This window comes from Labeo rohita, chromosome 11 (genome assembly GCF_022985175.1).
Source record: "Labeo rohita strain BAU-BD-2019 chromosome 11, IGBB_LRoh.1.0, whole genome shotgun sequence".
Taxonomy (NCBI): Eukaryota; Metazoa; Chordata; class Actinopteri; order Cypriniformes; family Cyprinidae; genus Labeo; species Labeo rohita.
In genome coordinates, this window is record NC_066879.1 from 7,901,030 (window position 1) to 7,924,149 (window position 23,120).

The following is a 23,120-nucleotide window of genomic DNA, read 5'->3' on the forward strand; positions in this document are numbered from 1 at the left end:
ACTTGTATGGCTTAATATAATGTAAATGATGTCTCTTACTGAAATACACTGACCAGAATTATACACGCAACACTTTTGCCCCCTTTTTTTCATGAGCTGAACTCAAAGATCTAAGACTTTTTCTAAGTACACAAAAGGCCTATTTCTCTCAAATATTGTCCACAAATCTGTCTAAATCTGTGTTAGTGAGCACTTCTTCTTTGCCGAGATAATCCATCCACCTCACAGGTGTGGCATATCAAGATGCTGATTAGACAGCATGATTATTACACAGGTGTGCCTTAGGCTGGCCACAATAAAACTCTAAAATGTACAGTTTTGTCACACAGCACAATGCCACAGATGTTGCATTGCCACAGAAGTTTTGAGGGAGTGTGCAATTGGTATACAGACTGCAGGAATGTCCACCAGAGCTGTTGCCCATGAATTGAATGTTCATTTCTCTACCATAAGTCGTCTCCAAAGGCGTTTCAGAGAATTTGGCAGTACATCCAACCGGCCTTACAACCGCAGACCACGTGTAACCACACCAGCCCAGGACCTCCACATCCAGCATCTTTACCTCCAAGATTGTCTGAGACCAGCCACCTGGACAGCAGCTGCAACAATCGGTTTGCATAACCAAAGAATTTCTGCACAAACTGTCAGAAACCGTCTCAAGGAAGCTCATCTGCATGCTCGTCGTCCTCATCGGGGTCTCGACCTGACTGCAGTTCATCGTCGTAACCGACCTGAGTGGGCAAATGCTCACATTCAATGGCGTCTGGCACTTTGGAGAGGTGTTCTCTTCACGGATGAATCCCGCTTTTCACTGTACAAGGCAGATGGCAGACAGCGTGTATGGCGTTGTGTGGGTGAGCGGTTTGCTAATGTCAGTGTTGTGGATCGAGTTGCCTATGGTGGCGGTGGGGTTATGGTATGAGCAGGCATATGTTATGGACAACGAACAGAGGTGCATCTTATTGATGGCATTTTGGATGCACAGAGATACCGTGACGAGATCCTGAGGCCCATTGTTGTGCCATTCATTCACGACCATCACCTCATGTTGCAGCATTATGATGCACAATCCCATGTTGCAAGGATCTGTACACAATTCCTGGAAGCTGAAAACATCCTAGTTCTTGCATGGCCAGCATACTCACTGAACATGTCATCCATTGAGCATGCTTGGGATGCTCTGGATCAGCATATACGACAGTGTGATCCAGTTCCTGCCAATCTCCAGCAACTTCGCACAGCCATTGAAGAGGAGTGGACCAACATTCCACAGGCCACAATCAACAACCTGATCAACTTTATGTGAAGGAGATGTGTTGCACTACGTGAGGCAAATGGTGGTCACACCAGATACTGACTGGTTTTCGGACCCCCCCGGACCCCCCAATACAGTAAAACTGCACATGCCTTTTATTGTGGCCAGCCTAAGGCACACCTGTGCAATAATCATGCTGTCTAATCAGCATCTTGATATGCCACACCTGTGAGGTGGATGGATTATCTTGTCAAAGGAGAAGTGCTCACTAACAGATTTAGACAGATTTGTGAACTATATTTGAGAGAAATAGGCCTTTTGTGTACATAGAAAAAGTCTTAGATCTTTGAGTTCAGCTCATGAAAAATGGGGGCAAAAACAAAAGTGTTGCATTTATAATTTTGGTCACAATGTGGATAAAACGATGTGGATTTTTTAAATAACGTATATCTTTTATGTTTTTTTTATATTGCAGTAGAGACATCATTTATGTTATATTAAGCCATACACATCTTCAATACCCGGGGTTCCCTTTAACATATGGTAAATTTATCATTTAATTGTGTAACACCACTGGAAAGCTTGTGAAGTTGGGCTGGAGGCTCGTTGCTAAGCTTGGCAGCAACATGCCCAAAACTAGCAGTCAAGTTGCAGGGTGACCAAATGAGAGTTTAATGCACAATATGGTCTCTCGTTCTCTGACAGAAAATAATGATAGGAGTCAACAAAAATCAAGAGTTTGTGGTAACCCTGCATCTAAAGCCATGCTCAAATTAGCTTCTTCCTTTACAAGAAGTGACCAGCGTTTGATGACACATCAAGTGTGTTATTTTCAAAACTAACAATGTAAGATTCAGCTGTTGATACCAGTTAACACTTATCAGTAACTCATTCTCATGTCATTCCAAACCCATTTGACTGACTTTCAGCTAAAGAGATTCTTTTCCATACAATGCAATCATAGAGGGTCCATCAACTTTAAAAAAGGACAAAAAATACCATGATAGTTCATATGACTCATGCTCATCTTTCAAAACTATACAAGCTTTATGTGAGGAACAGACTTACATTTACAATCCAGGCTCACTGGAAAAAATGTGCCTGTGGCAGCATTTCTGCAAAATGATATTACGTTGTTTCTTGAACATTTTGCAATACATTCCAGATGAAATGTCCAGTGAGTGGCACTAGAAGTGTTCAGTTTTATCCAAAACAGATGAATGTGAATCTGGCAATAGTTTGTCATGCTGGTTGTTGTATATATTGTAACTGTTTGGAAATTTCCAGTGAGTGGCGCTGAAAGGTTAATGCTCTTTTGCATTCACTTAAAGGGGTAGTTCACCCAAAAATGAAAATTACCCTATGATTTACTCATCCTTAAGCCATCCTAGGTGTATACGTCTTTCTTCTTTCAGACAAATAAAATAGGAGTTAAATAAAAAAGTGTCCTGGTTCTTCCAAGCTTTATAATGGCTGTTGAGATTTTGAAGTCCAATAAAGTACATCCATCCATCATAAAAAGTTGGATTAATTAAGGCCTTCAGAAGCAAATCGATGCGTTTGTGTAAGAAAAATATCCATTATTAAAACTTTATAAACCATAATCTCTAGATTCTGCTAACTGTCGTACCTGCGTTTACAAAAGAGTGGCGTTCCAGAGGTTTTCACGTGTCACATGACCCACAATGACAGTAAACTAAAATATGTGGAAGTGAAAATAAAATAGAGCTGCAGAAGAAAGTCATACGGGCTTGGAAAAACATGAATGTTGGGTTAATTGTTCTCGAACAGACCAAACCAAAATATAAACACTAAGTTTGGTCAAGCAACTACAGCTGATGTTTCATGTTTATATGTTTTAAGTAAACCTGTACACTTCTCGTAAAACAGGCATATCTAGCAAAGCCTTGAACGCCTGCTCTATCGCCAGCCACCTTTCTGTTCATCCTCATAGACCTTGACGCCCTGCTGCGAGAGGTCTTTGGGGAGCAGTGTGTTAGTGGACAGGACTTTGGTCTCGCCCGTCACCAGGTCCTTCTCAACTGTGATCTCTACGGAGTACATCGCTGCAGTGCCAACGAAAGAACACATTACCATCCTGCAATGATGCACTGTCACACTCACATAAAGTCATTGAACACACACACATACACACACTGTTTGGGCCAGTTGCTTTCTATATTCAAACAGCCGGTCAGATGTGATTTTAAGAGACTGTCTGTTGAGCACTATGACATTAATAATGCAGAGTGAGGTGTGCAAAAACAGAGAGTATGACTGTGTTTTTTCTGTTCCAATGTATGTAAGGGATAGTTGACCCAAAATGAAAATTCTGTCATTATTACTCACCCTCATGTCATTCCAAACCCGTAAGACCTTCGTTCATCTTCGGAACACAAATTAAGATATTTTTGATTAAATCTGAGAGCTTTCTGACCCTGCATAGACAGCAACACAACTGACATGTTCAAAGCCCAGAAAGGTAGTAAGGACATTGTTAAAATAGTCCATGTGACATCAGTGGTTCAAATGTAATGTTATAAAGCTACGAAAATACTGTGTGCAAAGAAAACAAAAATAACGACTTTATTAAACAATTTCTTCTTTTCCATGTCAGTCTCTGCCATGACACAACATTACGGATGAACCACTGATGTCACATGGACTATTTTATTAATGTCCTTTCTGGGTCTTGCTGTCTATGCAGGGTCAGAAAACTCTTGGGTTTCATCAAAAATATCCTCATTTGTGTTCGGAAGATGAATGAAGGTCATACGGGTTTATAACGACATGAGGGTGAATAATTAATGACAGAACTTTCTTTTTTGGGTGAACTATATCTTTAATTAGAGAAATAATTGTATTTTTTAAAATGTTTGTAAAGAAAAATAAGAACCTGTATTTAAATGAGAACTTAGTAATTCCTAATAACGTTTCAGATATTGAAAAAATGCATAATGTAATAATATTTTTGTATAATTAATAGAATAAAAAACATATACATAATTTGTTGTATTTGGTTTTTATTGTGTTTTAATTTATTTGTTTTAATTCTTAATATCTCAATGCTATTCTTATATATACCGTTTTATGCGAAAGTTTGGAAACCGCTTGCAGAATCTGTGAAAATGTGAATCATTTTAACAAAATAAGAGAGATACAAAATGCATGTTATTTTTAATTTAGTACTGTCCTGAGTAAGATATTTTACATAAAAGATGTTTACATATAGTCCATAAGGCTAGGGCTGAAAACTTTTGAAGAGGATGAAGATGCCTAATTTTTTCTTATTTTGCTGAGATATCATTTTTTTCCATTTAGTACTGCCCTTCGGAAGCAACAGAAGATACTTCCATGTTTCCCGGAAGACAAGTTAAGTACAATTTACCTTAATCTTCAAATTCAAAAAGTTTTTCACAGTGAATGTTTGAACCTTTTTTAATAGTTGCGTTTGAATCCCTCAGTTGTCCTCAAGTGTGAAAAGATGGATCTCAAAATCATACAGTCACTGCTGGAAAGGGTTCAAATATGCAAATGATGCTGGAAAACTGAAGAATCAGCAGGACCTGAAGGATTTTTCTAAAGAACAGTGCTCAGTTTAACTGTTTAGAACAAACAAGAAACTCATGAACAACCATCACAAAACAAACAGTCGCAGATCATCCAGTTAACCACACTGTATTAAAGGAGAACTCCAATTCCAGCACAACAATTTTTTAAGCACAAAATCTCACGTAGCACAGGCTCTGGGATGCGCGTCCACGATGCTATGAATTAGTAATGGGTCATTCTTGAAAGATTCGTTCATTTTGAATGAATCTTTAATGTGACTTGGGAAGAACAAGTCGTCTCAGGGAGTGATTCATTCAGTCGCGCATGTGCAACATCCTGTTAGGTTCTGTACTGGTTCACCTGTTTCGAGTCTTCTGGTTTTTCGAGTCGTTTGTTCATCTTATGGGGCTGTCACATGATGAATGAACGACTCGAACCTGAAGACTCGAGAGATTAACTAATCAATTCTTTTTCCGGCTTACACTGCATGTTTGTGTAAGCAGTAGATGTGTTAGGGAAGTAACACTACTAAAATGAACAAAATAAACGAAATGACTCAAAAAAAGATTCGTTCATTTTGCTGAACGAGACTCAAAGGTCAGAGTCGATAAAATGATCAGAAGTTCCCATCACTACTACGAACCACTTCTAAGTTCATCGTCTGTGTATATTCCAGCCCAAAAAGGTATAGAATGGTGAAAAACTCCATCTTATTTTCTCCTACAACTTCAGAATCGTCCGACATCGTTGTACCTTTTTGTTTGTAAAGAGCGTTTGACTTACTTGCACTTTCTTAGTCTTTGCGCGTTCGCTTTGTAAACACTGGGTCTGTAGTTCCAACTACTTCACCTTTGCTTTCCTCAAAAACCATAATTTCTTCATGACTGAAGACAGAAAGGCATGGACATCTTGGATGACAAGGGGGTGATTAAATTATTTGTGAATTGTTGTTCTGGAAGTGGAGTTCTCCTTTAAAAAGCAAAGGTTCCCAAACTGTTGCAGGGGGTTATTTTAATAATTTCAGCTATTTTTTTGTCTTGTGGACTAAATGTAAACTTCTTTTATGTAGAATATCTCAGAACAGTATTAAATAAAAAATAACATGCATTTTGTATGACCTCTCTTACTTTGTTAAAATTATTGACATTTTCACAGATTCTGCGAAAAGTTCCCAAACTTTCGCATAAAACTACACACACACACAGAAATCTATAGACCATTTTCCTGAGTATTACGAATTCTAACATCCGATTGGATGCTCTTCTGTTCCGGTCTCCATAGGAACCCATTCAAATAGCGCCCATCTGTTTTAATGTCATCTACACACTCATTAAATTCTGAGGAGTGAGGCACTGACAAATGGCAGTCATTGCGACATTGCAAAGTGATAGCACTATGGAGCCATGTGCTTTTTAAAAACATTTTAATACGTTAGATTATCAACTCGGAATATACGCTGATTTGACTAGAAACATTGGAGACCAGAATTGCAAAGCATCCTTCCGGGTAAGAGTCAGGCTTCCACATTCAGGAAAAAAATGTCTATACTAAAAACGAATTATGACTGACATCACAGAAAAAGTAAATCAAAGCAGGCAATGCTGCCATGGTAACTTGATCCTTTAATAGTATAACTTCTAAAAATAACTTTTTTAGTAGATGTTGTTTCTGCTTTTTGACTTTATGAGTGAGAGATGATGTGGTGTGTATGCCAGACACACAAAGACAAACACACATGCAAACACACATCAGCTGAGAGAACAGAAAATTAGAAGACAAGATTAGATGAAATCAGCACAGGATTAGTCAATTTAAAACACTGACGCAGGACAAAATTTGTGAGTTGGAAACCCACAAGTGTTTATTTAAAAAAACTTTCTGTTTTGCTTTCTAGTTATATGTTTCAGTCCAGAAAGCAGCAGAGACACACATACGTCCCCCAAGAAACCAGAAAGAACGCAGTTACCAAACAGACACTCACCCATGAAAAACTATCAATAAATCCACTTAACATTTATCAGACTACAGGGCAGAATTTAAATCTTAACACTTTGTTTTTTCATTTTTCAGAAGTTCTAAAAAAGCACCTTTCTGCTTTTGGGCTGTATTTGATTTAGAAACACTGGATTCAACATTCAGTTTTGAACATGTTGATACAGCTTCTGTTTCTTACTGATATTAGTTGAATTGGACATTGTATATGAGTGTTTCTAGAGCTTTCTAGAGGTTTGAGAACCACTGATCTACTGCAATGACATACATTTTGAAATGTTTCTAAATGGGGGCTTTTTAGATCCATAAAGAACCTTAACTTTCATATGATGTCTTTTTCCATAAGTGCTCTTTATCTCAAAATTAAAGAGGTAAAGCGTAAAATAGCAGGAAGAGTGTGTGATCTCTGCGTGAGCTACGGTTGGACCAACACTCACCTGCTCTCATCATGTCAGAGACACCTCCGGATTTCTCCAGACGAGGGCTGACGTGAACTTTGACCTCTAATAGGGTCACGAATGAGGACACAGAAGGACAGAGAATGATAAATAGGTATAAGAAGCAAGAGTGAAGAATAGGAGGAAGAGAGGGACGATGGGAAGGAGGAAGTTCTACAGTAGACACAAGACTGACTGCAACGACCTTCACCTCATTTGATATTTTAAGGATAACTGCAGAAGCTCATCTTTTGGCTGTGTAACTTATGAATTTCTGCTCTTGAGATTTACATCTGAGTTCTGATCAAATGTTGCTCATGAAAAGGCTATTATAAAGGTGTTTTTGATGTCAGAAATGATGTTACCTTTTACAGAGTCTGTCACAACCTGCAAAAAGGAGACAGAAAGAGAAAAAGATGTTGAAATCTTATCTGACACACTGACACATGATCCAATTTATACATGTTTGCATGAAATATGAAATAGCGAAAAGTGTTAAAAAGGATAGTTCAGTAAGCTCTCGGATTTCATCAAAAATATCTTAATTTGTGTTCTGAAGATGAACAAAGGTCTTACGGGTTTGGAATGACATGAGGATGAGTAATGTCAGGATTTAAATTTTTGGCTGAACTATCCTTTTAATTACAGTAATTCTGACCAACTAAAATGTAGCAATGAACTCTGAATTCTTCTGTGCAAATCTATTCAAATAAAAGTACTTTGATCAACAGTCCTGATGACAGTACACACAAACGTTAAGTTCTACAGCTCAGCAGGCACTGGACAATGACATATGAAGCTTTAGAGGGTCTTGAGCACCACAGAAAAGACTAATCAGAGAAAATAATTTGTGTTGTAGCAGCATCGCTGCTGTTGCTATGGAATCCGCTCTGAATGCAGCACCAGTGCGGGCAAAAGTCTGTCAGTCCTGCGTGTTTAGCACTTGCTGCTGGAGTGAGACTGATTTCTGCACTGTAAGCACTGAGATCCATCGCTTCCCTTAATCAAGATGGCTTTTGTGCGGCCGGACATGAGACGGTCCCCCATTGTGTGTCATACACTAAAGACTTGAATAGATGCCTCTGGATCCCCTGCTGCCCACTCTGCTGTGAAGTTTATGGGCTGGAAAGAACTGCGGGTCAGAACTCACCATTTTTTCCACTGTCTTGGTGACTTCCTGTACTGCGTCTGACAGGTTCTCTTTGGTGGATGTTGCAGACACACCTGTCTCTAGCTCCTCCAGCTCTCTTTCCAGGCTGCGCTCGAGAAAGAGAAACAGAGAGAAAGAAAACAAGATGTATATTTAGTGTACAAGGCATTTTAGGTTACCTATAATACATTTTAACATCTGAATGGGATTAACTTTAGATGAGAAAAAACTATATATATACACAGTTGAGGTCAAAAGTTTACATACACCTTTCAGAATCTGCAAAATGTTCATTATTTTACCAAAATAAGAGGCATCATACAAAATGCATGTTATTTTTTTTTCCACATTAAATATTTCCATCTAGTCCACAAGAGAAAATAATAGTTGAATTTTTAAAAATGACCCTGTTCAAAAGTTTACATACTGATTCTTAATACTGTGTTGTTACCTGAATGATCCACAGCTGTGTTTTTTTTTTAGTTTTTGTTTAGTGATAATTGTTCATGAGTCCCTCGTTTGTCCTGAACAGGTCCCACAAATTCTTCGGTTACAAGGTTCAAACGTTCACCGATGCTTCAGAAGGAAAGCCAATGCATTAAGAGCCAGGGGGTGAAAACTTTTTGAATTTGAAGATCAGGGTAAATTTAACTTATTTTGTCTTCTGGGAGACACTCACGCCTCTTCTGTAGCTTCTGAAGGGCAGTACTAAATGAAAAAAATATGATATTTAGGCAAAATAAAAAAAAATGTACACATCTTCATTCTGTTCAAAAGCTTTCACCCCCCAGCTCTTAATGCATCGTGTTTCCTTCTGGAGCATCAGTGAGTGTTTGAACCTTCTGTAATAGTTGCATATGAGTCCCTCAGTTGTCCTCAGTGTGAAAAGATGGATCTCAAAATCATACAGTCATTGTTGGGAAGGGTTCAAATACACAAAAATGTTAAAAAACCAAAGGATTTGTGGGACCTGTGGATCATTCAGGTAACAACAAAGTATTGAGAATCAAAATGTAAACTTTTGAACTGGGTCATTTTTATAAATTCATATATTATTTTCTCTTGTGGACTATATGTAAACACCTTTTAGGTGAAATATCCTATTCAGGTCAGTACTAAATAAAAAATAACATGCATTTTGTATAATCCCTCTTTTTTGGGTAAAATAATTAACATTTAGCAGATTCTGCAAGGTGTATGTAAACTTTTGACCTTAACTGCATATGCACAAATTAATCATACAGTTAATATATCACTATATTTCATAATAAATATACAATTGTAACCTCTTAACTATATTAAATGATCTGGTTCAATTAAAATCTGTTTTAACATATTTTGGTATTTTTCACAAGTCCCTTCTGAGAGTGTTTTCCACACCACGCCTAACTGGCATTGGATGTTCACTGGCATGACTCATTGGTTGGCATACCACTCCTGTGCCAGAAGCCCTTACAGCCAGAGCAGAGATTTAATCAGGGAATAGAGATTCAGACTGACCGCTCTGCCAGCAGAAAGACCTAGGCCACTTTTTCACCATTAGGAATAAACTGGGACAAATCAGATAAGAAAGATCTTGGCCACTAGACCTATATTACACAGATGGATCCCACATTAGGGATTTGCAATCTAACCACAGCTGGACAAAAAACAAAGCCAGAAGATGCATATGTACTTTTCATATAATCTGTCTCCTTTTATATAATGCAGCTCTTCATTGCACGGATGTGACTGGTTTACCTGAGAATGGTCTCCTCAAGACCTCTGGTTTTGGCCTCATCTTCCCGCAACTGTTTCGTGGTCTCGTCTTCCTCCGGTCCCGCAGAGGGCGCACCGTCCAGCAGCCATCTTTCCCTCAATGCCTTTGACTGCAAGAAAACGCAAATATTCTGTAAGCAAATAACCACTTAAATGTGGCATAATGTGAAATATACAACGGAATATACTCTGAGGAACACTGTATCCCACAATGCACTTGACTTCTACTTCAACCTTTTGTTAAAGGGACAGTTCACCCTAAAGTGAAAATTCTGTCATTTACTCACCCCCCAAGTTGTTCCAGACCTGTTTGAATGGAAAAATTCTATAGAAGTCCATTGGGACCATCAACTGTTTTTTTGGGGGGTTTTTTCGCCCACATTCTTCAAAAAATCTTCTTTCGTGTTCAGCAGAAGAAAGAAACTCCAAATATAGATTTGGAACAACTTGAGGATGAGTAAATGATGACAATGTTTACACTTAAATCAATACACGATATGGACTAGTGTCTGTGAATATTACACCACAAAAACATTATTTAAAATGTACATATTTAATATATAACATATTTAAATATAAATCCTACATGTTCTGCGTAGCTCTGTGTGAATGAATGGCGCAGACACATGGTTTTGTTTACTACACATATACTGAAGCGCGCATGTCGCTCGCAGTGTTTTCAGTCTCTGCTGCCTCAATATATGATCATATACATCATATACAAACTTAATAACGAAACAAAATAAAAGCTTGGTTTAACTTGAAGAGACTGTGACAGAAATATCTTACTTAATGTAATGATAGTACTACTACTACTAATAAAATTATTATTAAAGCTATATTATTTTTTTAAGGAATATTTACCTGAAAGATTATTCAGCAGAATTTATTTAGCAGAAAAATGTAAATACACAACACAGTATTTCTGAACAAGAAATAAATAAAATAATAATAAATATTTTCTTTTTATAAAAATAAATTAATTATAGAAGCTTTTGGTTATTAAAATGTAATGAAACCATTTAAAAAAAAAAAAAAAAAAACTGAATTTGAGAAAAAAAATTCATAAGGCCTTAAAAATAACATTTTTGTTAAGCTTTTAATAAATTAAGTTTAAGTTTCATGATTTCAATTAATTAAAAATGCTTTCTGATTAATACAATTTAATTTAAGCATTAAAACAGAGTCTAGAAAAATTAAAACGGGGGGAAAAAAAGCTGAATTTGGAAAAAAATGAATAAATAAAATGGTATTTGGGAAAAAATAAAACACATTTCATAGGGCCCTAAATAACTCTGGGATTATTAAGATTTGTAAAGTTTTTAAAAGAAGTCTCTTCTGCTCACCAAGGCTAGATTTATTTGCTTAAAAGTAAAAGTAATATTGTGAAATATTACAATTTAAAATATTACTTCAGTCTTCAGTGTCACATGATCCTTCAGAAATCATTCTAATACGCTGATTTGCTATTCAGTTATTATCAATTATCACGGTGCTCTATAATTAATAACCATGTTAAAAGCAGTTTTTGTTGCTTAATATTTTTATCATAGTATATATATATTTAAATTCTTGTTAAGCTGTGTTAAGTCTAATGATTTCAATTAATTAAAAATGCTTTTTGATTAATACAATTTAATTTTAACATTAAAACAAAATCCAGAAAATTAAAATAGAAAAAAAAAGAATTAGGAAAAAAAAAAAAGGGTATTTGGGAAAAAATAAAATGGATAAAATTATTAAGGTTTGTAAAGTTTTTGAAAGAAGCCTTTTCTGCTCACCAAGGCTAGATTTATTTGATTAAAAGTAAAAGTAATATTTTGAAATGTTATTACAACTTAAAATAACCGTTTTCTATTTTTATAAATTTTAAAATATAATTTGTTCCTGTGATCAAAGCTGAATTTTCAGCATCAGCATCAGCAGTCTTCAGTGTCACATGATCATCCAGAAATCATTCTAATATGCTGATTTGTGATTCAGTTATTATTAATTATCACGGGCACTCTATAATTAATAAGCATTATTTTATTATCAGTGTTAAAAGCAGTTTTTGTTGCTTAATATTTTTGTCATACATTTTTTAGAAAGCTCAAAATAACTTTAATATAACTTTAGAACTTTAATGTTTCCTTGCTGGATAAAAGTATTAAATCCTTTCTTTCTTTCTTTCTTGTATTATTTATTTATTTATTTATTTATTTTTTAACATATGAATTGCCCCTAAACTTTTAAATGGTACTTTCAAATCACAGTTTTCACAAAAACAGCTTTATGTTGTAACAATGAAGAATCACTGCCTCACTCAGTGTCCTGTATAAATGTCTGGATAAAAAAAGAAAGTTTTTGTGACTAATATTTAATCAGTGATGAAATTGATCGAAAATATCCCTCGCAAAGACAAATAATCTGAAGATAAAAGTGATTCATGCATCAGCTGAACAATGCTGCTAGTGACACACGTCCCAAAAGAGACTCAATTCTGTTATCGCCTGCCTTCGGAGATCTCCTATGAGAGAAGAGATCTTTACTAACCAAATAGTGCACAGCTCTTGCTCTCAAAGCCTGAATTATTCAGCTAATTGGCACTAAAATCTAAGTGTTGAGCTGGCACTAAGCTGCCTTGGCTTCAAACCAGCCACTGCTCTGATTTACTCTCTGAAACTGATCTCACCCTCTTCCTCTGACTCTCAGAGCTTGATGTCTGCTTATCGGTAGCATGGCAATTTGTTTGCCATTCACAAACCGCATAAGATGCATGCATGTGCATAGGCTACCCTGTACCAGCCCATTACCAGCAGCCATTAAAAGTCCACAGCTGATTACAGTCACTCTAAAGCTTCAGGATGGATGAATATATCCTGGGCGGGACAATAATGGTGTGTACAAACCTTTTACAGTAATCTAAAACAAATCCAAGAACACGTCATTTAATCTTTTTGCTGATTTCAGTATACTGCAGTACTTCATTTTGATTATTTCATTGCAGTATGGATATCTGACAGGCACATCAACCATAGAAAAGGATGGAAGTGAGTTGTATGATTTGGCGGCTGTCCAGCCCCTAAAGGCTCTTTGCATTTACTGTACAATGCACTGCAGGCCTCGGACATTCCTGCCTCTCCCAGCTGTTACTGATCAAACCTCTGAATATGGCCGTCTTCTTCCTTTCTCTCAAGTCAAATAACATTCTTTATGTGCTAATATAATATTATATATTATGATTCATGCATACCAGTTCATGAATACCAGTTCTGTTTTCTCTACTCTTCACTACTTTCAGGACTCAACAATGAGGATTTTTGTGATGGGCCCGTAAGGCAAGTAGTTCAGATTTGTTCTTGCCCTAACAATATTTGTACTGGATCCCAAAAAAAAAACAAAAACAAACAAAAAAAAACAACATCTGAAAAAAAAGGCAACATCTGTTCAAGTTCAATTTTACTTTTTACTTTTACTTTACTATTTTACTTTAAATAATGTCTAAATTATGTATATGTTCCCTTAATTAAATATTCTTTTTTAATGTTGCATAAATTAAATAATCATTTACACTTGTTATTTGTATAACAAATTATTTATTTTAATATTTATTTTAATTATTAAGTGTGTGTGTGTATGTATATATATATATATATAGATAGATAGATATACATACACACACAATAAATAAAATGTTTTACAAATTGCAATGTATCTAAAAAAATTATATATAATATATATATATATATATATATATATATATAATAAATAATTAATTTTAATATTATTTATATATATATATAAATGTAATATTATATATATATATATATATATATATATATATAATTAGAAATATTTTATTAAGTTTATATATATAAGTTTATATATTTAATTAATTATGCTTACATATTTTTTCATGAATAAAATATTTTTTATAAAAAGCTATGTATAACAAATCATTTTTTTTATTTAGTATACATAATTTAATTTCAGTTTTAAATATTATTTGAAATATTTTAATTATTATGTTTATATACATACATATGTGTGTGTAATCATTTATTTTATTTATATATGCAATCATTTATTTTAATTTTTGTTTTATTATTTTTTTAAATTTATAGTTTTTTCATTAATAAAATATTCACTCTTTTTGCACAAATAGCAATGTATATCAAATAATTTATATAATATATATAACAAATAATTAATTTGAATATTTATTTTCATTATTGCATTTATACATATTTTCATTAATAAAATATTTTTAACAAAAAGCAATGTATAACAAATCATTTATTTTAATATTTATTTGATTTATTGAGTATATATAATTTATTTTATATTTAAATGATAAAATAATATCTTAACAAAAAGCAATGTATAACAAATAATTATATTTATTTAAATCAATAAGTATGTATTATATACATATATACATACATATTTATATATTTACATTCTCCATTATATTCTATTTTTAATATCTATTTTTACAAAAAACTGTACAACTAATAATTTACTGTAATATTTATTTTAATTATAAAGTTTTCATTATATAGACACATACAAACACACACACACGTACATACATACATACACATAAATACATAGTACTAAAATTATAGATAAAAAATACATAAAACTTTATAAAAACAATAAAAAAAATAAAAAACACAACAGAATTACGAATACTGTAACTGAAATTAAAATCAAAACAGAAAATATTACAATAAAATCTGTGTTAGCCAGCCACATAATATTATTTTGTTAAACACATGTATTACATATGACATAGTAAGTGACACTGATATATATACAAAATAATCAAACCACTAATATAAGATATTTTAAATGACATAAATATTTTATTCTGCACCTCACATCTTTTGTTTCTTTGTTTTTGTTTTTTTTCAGCTCTGTTTTCATTTTTGCCTGAGCTGCCTCCTCCCAGTCCCTAGAGACCTACTGTAGGAGAGCGTATACTGACCACACACACACACACGTCTTTACTGACACGGTGCAATCAACAGCACAAAACAAAACGCACAGGCTCCCATGTGCTTCCAGTGGCTGAGCCATTGTTTTCCAAAGTAAAATGAATCCAGCTTTTTGCGCAACAGCTTAAAACAAACACTCAGCCTCTTACAGCCAGCCTGTAAGAGTTCACCGCTCTCGATCACGTGACCTGTGTTAACCCATCCCACTAATCAAACCACACCTATCCACCCCGCATCATTAACATCCTGTACTGATCACCCCGGGATGTCAGACATCCTTTAATCAGTCTGGGGTAACTGATGAGCCAATCAAAACAAGGGAAGCTTTGGAGCCAAAATACTGACAAAGAATAAGTATGATACCTAATATACTTCATACAGACAACGGGCTTCAGCACGACTTGGCCAGAGGCCTAAAACCGCACAACTTCGGACCTCAAGTGGTTGAAATTGTTCTATATTCGGGGAGAACACTATGGCCCTTATCTTAGATTGACAAAAGCCTGCTCATATATCAGAGAGCATGTGTTTTCAGGACTCTCAGAGGCCCCTCCGTACTTTAGCGACCTGCGGCCCACTATTCACTGGCCATTCATCTCTCTCTTTCTCTCTCTCCGCATTTTGCTGACTCTGAATGGGAGCTCCATAGAAACTGCTAATGAGGAGAGTTTTTGGATCTTATCTCTGGCCAGCGCAGCAAAGTCTCTCAGCCACAGCTGATCGAAAGTTGGGAAGCCTCAAAAACACACAGAGAAAACACAGCCAACGTCCACAACAGAGGACTGTCAATTATGAGTAAAAATGTTTATCAAATTAATTATAAAATATGGCGAATAAATATTTAAAATAAATCACAGTTAATTATATATTCGTATCTGCAGCCTCCAAATGAAGAGAATGCAAAGACATTACATTATTGCAGCAGATGAATGCTTAAAAAAACCATTTGTTTTACATTATTGTTTCTCAGACAGATTTACGCAAGATACAATTTGGTATTGGGTCATAATGCACTCCAGATTTGCCAACATGAGTACCAAGGCACAACATAAGACTTTACAGTAAAATTAATTTAATAAATGTAATTTTTAATTCAGCGTGTGGCGTAGTTATAATATAATATTATAATATAATAATAATTATGTTTTGTTAAACTTTTATGAAACAATGAATTAGGAAGCAAATTTTTGATTGGTATTACTATCAGGTTATTTGACAATAAAAATGGACAGTGTTATTTTAGTTTATATATATACAAACACACACACACACGTACATACATATATATATATATATATATATATATATTGTACCAACATCTTGAATTTTATTATATAAAATAATATATAATAAAATTATATATATAATAAAATTCAAGATGTTGGTACAAAAAATTACTCTGTATGTGTTTTGTCTTATATTTATATGTCACATATCACAGGATATCACACAGGCAGAAAGAGCAACATTACACGAGTGCTGATTTTGTCCCGATCTATCACGAGCTTAAATGTGATTTTATACAACAATTTACTAAATAAGAAGTTGATATTTTGTTATATTTTAAACACTATATTATGTGTTTTTGCTCAATTTTGCAGAGAACATTTTACCTTTAAAACCACAGCAGAATTGTTGCACGATTCTGACCAACACAGCGTTATTTTGTTTCTGAATTAATTCGCGTTTTGAATGAATCATGTGAATCAATGGCCCATTCATAAAGAGAGCCATTTACTTAATTCCTGAATGAATCAGTCATTTGAACGAATCGAATCGAGTGAATGACTCATAAAGACATTTACCGCCACCTGCTGGCAGATTTAGTTTCTTATTTAGAGTATTATTTTAATAAAAATATATATAATAATGATAAAAATATTAAAGGGATAGCTCACCCAAAAAATATTCAATTCTGTCATCATTTACACACCCTCATGTCATTTCAAACCTTTCTTTTGTGAGACATAAAAGAAAGTATTTTGAAGACTGTTGAAAGCTGTTTTTATGTGTAATACATTTTATTTTGAATCAAATAAAATATTTCTTTCTAAAGCTAAACTACTTGATACTTTCTCATTTAACACAAAAATAGCTTTGAATAATCTTTTGTGGGTATTTTCATAGTTTTTATTTAATTAATTAGATTAATTAATCGACACATCATGTAATTAATTAGATTAAAAAATGTAATCAACTGACAGCCCTAATATATATATATATATATATATAGTAATTTTGTTATTTGCTTCTGTTGTTTTTATTACTTTTCAACTTAGTCACTTAGTCACCAAGGCAAAATATACATAACATTTTTAAAAAAGGTAATTGCAAGTTTTTATCTCACAATTCTGACCTGTTTTCTTGCAATTGCGAATTTATATCTCGCAATTTTAACTTTTTTTCTCAGAATTGTGAGATATAAACTCAGAATGGAGGGATATAAAATCAAAATTCTGACTGTTTTCGAATAATTGCGTGATATAAGCACAATTGCGAGTTATAAAGTCAGTATTGCGTGATATAAGCTCGCAATTTCAAATAACGTCACAATTTAAATAAAAAAATTTCCAAGGTATAAACTCACAATTCTGACTTTTCTCAGAATTGCGAGGTTCTGTCTCGCAATTGCAACTTTTTTTCACACAAACACACAATTGCATGTTATTAAAGGCACAATATGTAAGAATTTTGATTAAAATATCCAAAAACCATTAGAACAAAGTAATATATTTTGTCTTCAATGGCTGTGATTTTATATCCCTCCATTCTGACTTTATACTTTAGAATTGTAAGTTTATAATCCCGAGTCCCGACGGATTGTATCAGCTGTGGGGATGAAGACTATAACTCCCATGATTCAACACACAATCACAGCCTCATCACACTATGCCTTTGGTTCTTTGTTTGTTTTAAATATGCGCCCTCTAGCGGTGAAAACTTACATATTGTGCCTTTAAGTCAGGTCTTAAATTTGCAATTATGAGAACATATCAGTCTTTTTTCCCCCTCAGAAATGGACTTTATAAGTTGCAATTGCGAGTTTATATCTCACAGTTCGGAGAAAAAAAAAAGAAGTCAGAATTGCGCGAAAAAAGTGTGAGATAAAACATTGCAATTGTGACCTATAAAGTCCATTACTGAGGGGGAAAAAAGACTGAGATGTTCTCAGAATCACTTTTTTAAAAAATGTTTATTCTATGGCGGAAACAGGCTTCCATAATTATTTAATTTGAGTTAACAACAACACTATGGATATCCATTGTGGGATACAGTATTTTAGTATTTCCAGGGATATGTATTTTAGTAAATGCAGTAAAGCATCCAGGTATATGCATAAAAAAAGAAAATGCATCCTATACACAGTATACTGTACTGCACACTACATAATCAGTATGAGTAGTATGGTAGCCTGCTATTCTAAACAAGTCCAGAGACATTAAAATGTCTATTCTAATCTACAGCATAAACAAAAATGGGAAAAAGACCTCCAACGGTTCGCAATCATGTACACCTGACCTAAGGGCCACAGAGACAATGCACCACATATTTAGCAGAGTGAAGCATTTCCCTCTTCACACAAACAGGATGTCTCATCACCCCCCATGGCAGATTCTCCTTCCTGTGTCTGACAGGGTGTTCTTGGCCCAGACTGCACCAAATCAGTGTGGTATGGTCAACACTGATATTAACAGGCCCACTGCCAAGAGGTTACAATCAGACAAGCTTAATACAACACTCAGTTTACAACCTGCTCCATCTCTCTGCGCTCTAAAGGGTCCTGAGCTTGAAAAAGGCTGAGTCATATTCATAAACAATGGGGAATGGTGAAATCAAAGATTATGGAAGTACATTTTCTGCTACATAAACAAAAACAACATGCTTTGTTAAAGGGAACATCAGATGCAAAATTCACTTTTACAAGGTGTTTGCATATAAATATGTCTTAGCAGTGTGAGGACACAACCACCCTACAATGACAGAAATCAGGTGCGACAACGTCTCATAAGCAATGCAGGTGTTTTGTAGTTAGATGTAAAAGTGAACATAAAAGTCTTCATTTTCTCCCGACATCAGAGCCACTGTGGACGCAGTGGATTTGTTTTGTTTTTGATAGAAATGCGCCAGCAAATACACTAAAAATGGAAGAGAGGTGCAGAGTGAGCAGTAGCTCATTATCATTTAAAGAGACATGCACCGAAAGGGGTCGCTGTGAACAGAGCTGTTTCTGACAAGGTAAAAAGGGTGTTGTTTTACATAACCATTGAGGACTTTAATCAAAGTGTGCTGCAGACATTTCATGAAGACCCTAAACACACATACCACCTTGTGGAAAAGGGGGATCCGATGTCCCCTTTAAATCATATACACTGCCCTCCAAAAGTTTGGAAATGCCCTAGAAAGGTGGGGTTTTGGACAATATTGGCATGAATCCTTTTTAATTTGTGATCATTTTGCACTGATAAGGGACAACACAAACATATTTTATTACATAAACAGTTTATACATAGAAAAAACTTAAATTTTCGATTCATCAAAATATCCACCATTAGCAGCTATTACAGCTCTGCATAATCTGGGCCTAAATTCATTGTATTCTAAACTAAATTGGCAATCAATTGTTGAAGCTATTAAGGTGTGCTGACCCAAAAAATTTTTAAAAACCTGGGCCAAGTTTAAACCAGTAACCAGACATCACAGCTGGCAAAGGGGCATGTCTGACTTTGACATGTATATATTGCCATTATTATGTAATAAAAATGAAAATTATTATTGCTGGTCTTCAATTATAATATCAAGTTACTTTAATGTATTTGCACCAAATAATGATAAGGATTTATGGTGATATTGTGCAAAACCACACTTTGCCAGGGGTGTTTCCAAACTTTTGGAGGGCAGTGTAAATGACATAAAAGTCAAAATTATGAGATGCTAACTGATATTTATGACATAAAATTCAAAACAATGACATACAAGTCATAATTTAGAGATAAAAAGTTTAAATTGACATAAAGAGTCCAAATTACTACATAGGGGAGCGTGGGGCACAACACTTTTTGGATTTCTCAGTTTGTGTAAACCAGTTTGCGCAAACTTTTTCAAATAAAATAATGGTGTTTTTTAAGAATTAAAAATAATCTAATTTTTGAGTTTCACAATGAACACATTGCAACCATGCGTGGGACGGCCCTGATCGCAAAACACAGCTATACAGTATATGCAATACAATGTGTGCAAATAGATGAAACACATTTAGACATTCCAAAAAAACACTCTCCCCCCTCCAAACACAGCTCTCATAGAACACAAGACACATAAAGGAGCCAAAATGCTTTACATTTCTTGAAATAATCATTTCTGAACATTAAACATCTTTATTCACCTGTTTCTTGTGGTTTCTTATTAAAATCCATAAAAATAAATAGTGAAAATTACATTGCTAATGTCATAGAATAGCATAGTTTAATAATAGCGGGGGAAGATCGTAACGCAGTGCTGCAACTTCCTCATCAGCGTGACTGGAATTTAAAACTGGTTAGTGTCTTCTACTGGTTTTCCAAGCATTAATAAACTACCTAAACTGATTAATAACAGACTGGAGATTAAAATAATAGCAGATTTGTCTCATTTTAAATGAATACTAAAAACTGAGATGAAAAATTTACTTCAGCAAGAAATGTACTTTTACTATGGTAAAATACATTTTCAGTGATATATTTAAAAGGCTTTTGAATTTTGGCGCACTTCTATCTCTGTATAGTGTTGCTAGCAAATGTGGAAATATTAAAACCACGTGTGTTACAACTAACCTTGCGTTAGTTTGTGCCCCGTGCTCCCCTACTCATTACACTAAGTTGAAATTTTGTCATAAAAGTCAAATTTACAAAAAGTTCATTGACTGAAATGTCTAATTTTGACTTTTTATCTCATAATTTTGACTTTTTATCTCATAATTTTTACTATCTCTAATTTTTGGTATCTCTTTTTTTTCTCTTAACTATGACTTAAAAAAACAGAAATTTGACTTTAATCTCATTTTAAATGTTTAATGTCATAATTACGACTTTTTATCTCTTAACTATGACTAGGTCATAATTTTAACTTTATATCTCACTATTATGACTTGTGTCATAATTCTGAGTTACTAAATTACCAACACATTATTTTTTTTATTATGTAGTGGAAATGGGCTTTCATAAAGGACATTAAACTTAGGTCAAATTCTGGATTAGAATGCTTGCAACAGTTTAGAAACATTAAAGGGTTAGTTCACCAAAAAAGAAAATTAGCCCATTATTTACCAATCCTCACGGCATTCTAGGCTAATATGACTTCCTTCTTTTAGACAAATCCAATTTATATTAAAAAATGTCCTGTCTCTTTCAGCTTTGTCATGGCAATAGGTGGGCATTTCTCTTCAACAGGCAAAAACAAGTCCAATGAAGTGCATCCATCCATAATAAAAAGTGCCTCACATGGTCTCTGGGGGGCGAATAAAGTCCTCCTGTAGCAAATCAATGCGTTTTTGTAAGAAAGATATCCATATTCAAAACATGTTGCATATGCGCCTGTGAGTCTCATGTAAACCAACGTTTGTTTACAGAAGCAAAGGAAAACCAGTCTCCTCTTGGCATATATCGAAAATCCTCATTTTTTGCTTCTAACCCGTGACCATTGTTTTGTTTTGGTCTCTCCCCTTTGCGTCCACACTTGTCACTTCTGAACAGCACACGTGCAACGCTGATGTCCAACGTTATCCGCCTGGAGCTGCTTCCGTGTACAACAGTGAGTGCAAGCTGGATTACAGCGATTACTGCATTTTAAATATGGATATTTATCTTACAAAAATGCATCGATTCACTACAGGAGGCATTTATTCACCCCCCGGAGCCATGCGCTTTATTTGACCTTTTTAGATAAACACCTGCCTATTACCATTACCAATTGGATTTGTCTGAAAGAAGGAAGTCATATACACCTAGGATGGCTTGAGGGTGAGTAAATAATGGGGTAATTTTCATTTTTGGGTAAACTATCCCTTTAGATCCATCACTGTTTGTATTTATTATAATGAAGCTGTAAACTGTCACTTAAAGCCTTAGTTTTACACAGAATATAAAATGCAGTCACATTAAATATTTTGGCCTCAGATGTTAGTTTTTTACCTTGAGGTGCTGAAGCTGCCGTCGGTCGTCCTCTAGTTGTCTTTTCTTATTCTCAATTTCTGTCTGTCTTTTCCTCTTTTCCTGTGAGTAAAGATATTAACTCTTTAATATACATCCAAAAGCACTAACGTGTTTGAGTGCACTACATGCATGCAAACACAAACAGCCATTCTTCTTCTCTAACTCAGTGATTGCGCTGTTCTTCAAACATTCGTTCTATGAAAACAGTTTTGTTGTTTTGTTTTGTTTTTGTTTTTTTTCAGTGTTGAAGGTTGGCTAAAAAGGTTACATATTTTGCTGAAACATACGCCACTACTCTCAGACCAAAGCATGAGTGATAATGAGTGTTAACACTCTTCATATGTGAGGGAAAATGAGCTGAGAACAATGCGTTCATCAATCAGCGAGGCCAAGATCCCAGCCAGCAGGGAGGGAATGTGTGATTGTGAGTGTGTGAAGTGTGCAAATATGTGTGTGTGACGACTAAAAAGGTGTATAGATTAACAGACTGAGGCAGGTATGTTACAGCCCTCTTTTTTTCCAAAAAATATTTTGGGATTAGGCTGCACAATTAATCAAAAAAAAGAATAAAAATGTAATCAAATGAGGATTGATGCATACTGTATAGTGTTGCTGTGGACAGACGTTGATAGCATTTTACCAGATTTAAAAAATAGAAATATTAAAAACAATCTTTATATATATATATATATATATACAGGTGCATCTCAATAAATTAGAATGTCGAGGATAAGTTAATTTATTTCAGTAATTCAACTCAGCCAATCAGCTAATCAACTCAAAACACCTGCAAAGGTTTCCTGAGCC

The 23,120-nt window shown here is 34.5% G+C and overlaps 1 protein-coding gene across 3 annotated transcripts in view; it reads right to left on the reverse strand.

Annotated features, from left to right (window-relative positions):
* Positions 1 to 23,120, reverse strand: part of palm1a (paralemmin 1a) — a 53,978-nt gene that overhangs the window by 9,313 nt on the left and 21,545 nt on the right. The window contains exons 3-8 of one of the 3 annotated variants that reach the window (XM_051122659.1): positions 22,293 to 22,373; positions 10,127 to 10,254; positions 8,387 to 8,492; positions 7,602 to 7,623; positions 7,237 to 7,302; positions 3,190 to 3,321 (exon numbers count right to left, since the gene is read on the reverse strand). In XM_051122659.1, coding sequence (XP_050978616.1) covers positions 3,190 to 3,321; positions 7,237 to 7,302; positions 7,602 to 7,623; positions 8,387 to 8,492; positions 10,127 to 10,254; positions 22,293 to 22,373 — 535 coding nt within the window. The remainder of the gene's footprint in view (positions 1 to 3,189; positions 3,322 to 7,236; positions 7,303 to 7,601; positions 7,624 to 8,386; positions 8,493 to 10,126; positions 10,255 to 22,292; positions 22,374 to 23,120) is intronic. The other 2 variants (XM_051122660.1, XM_051122662.1) reach the window with 2 other exon arrangements.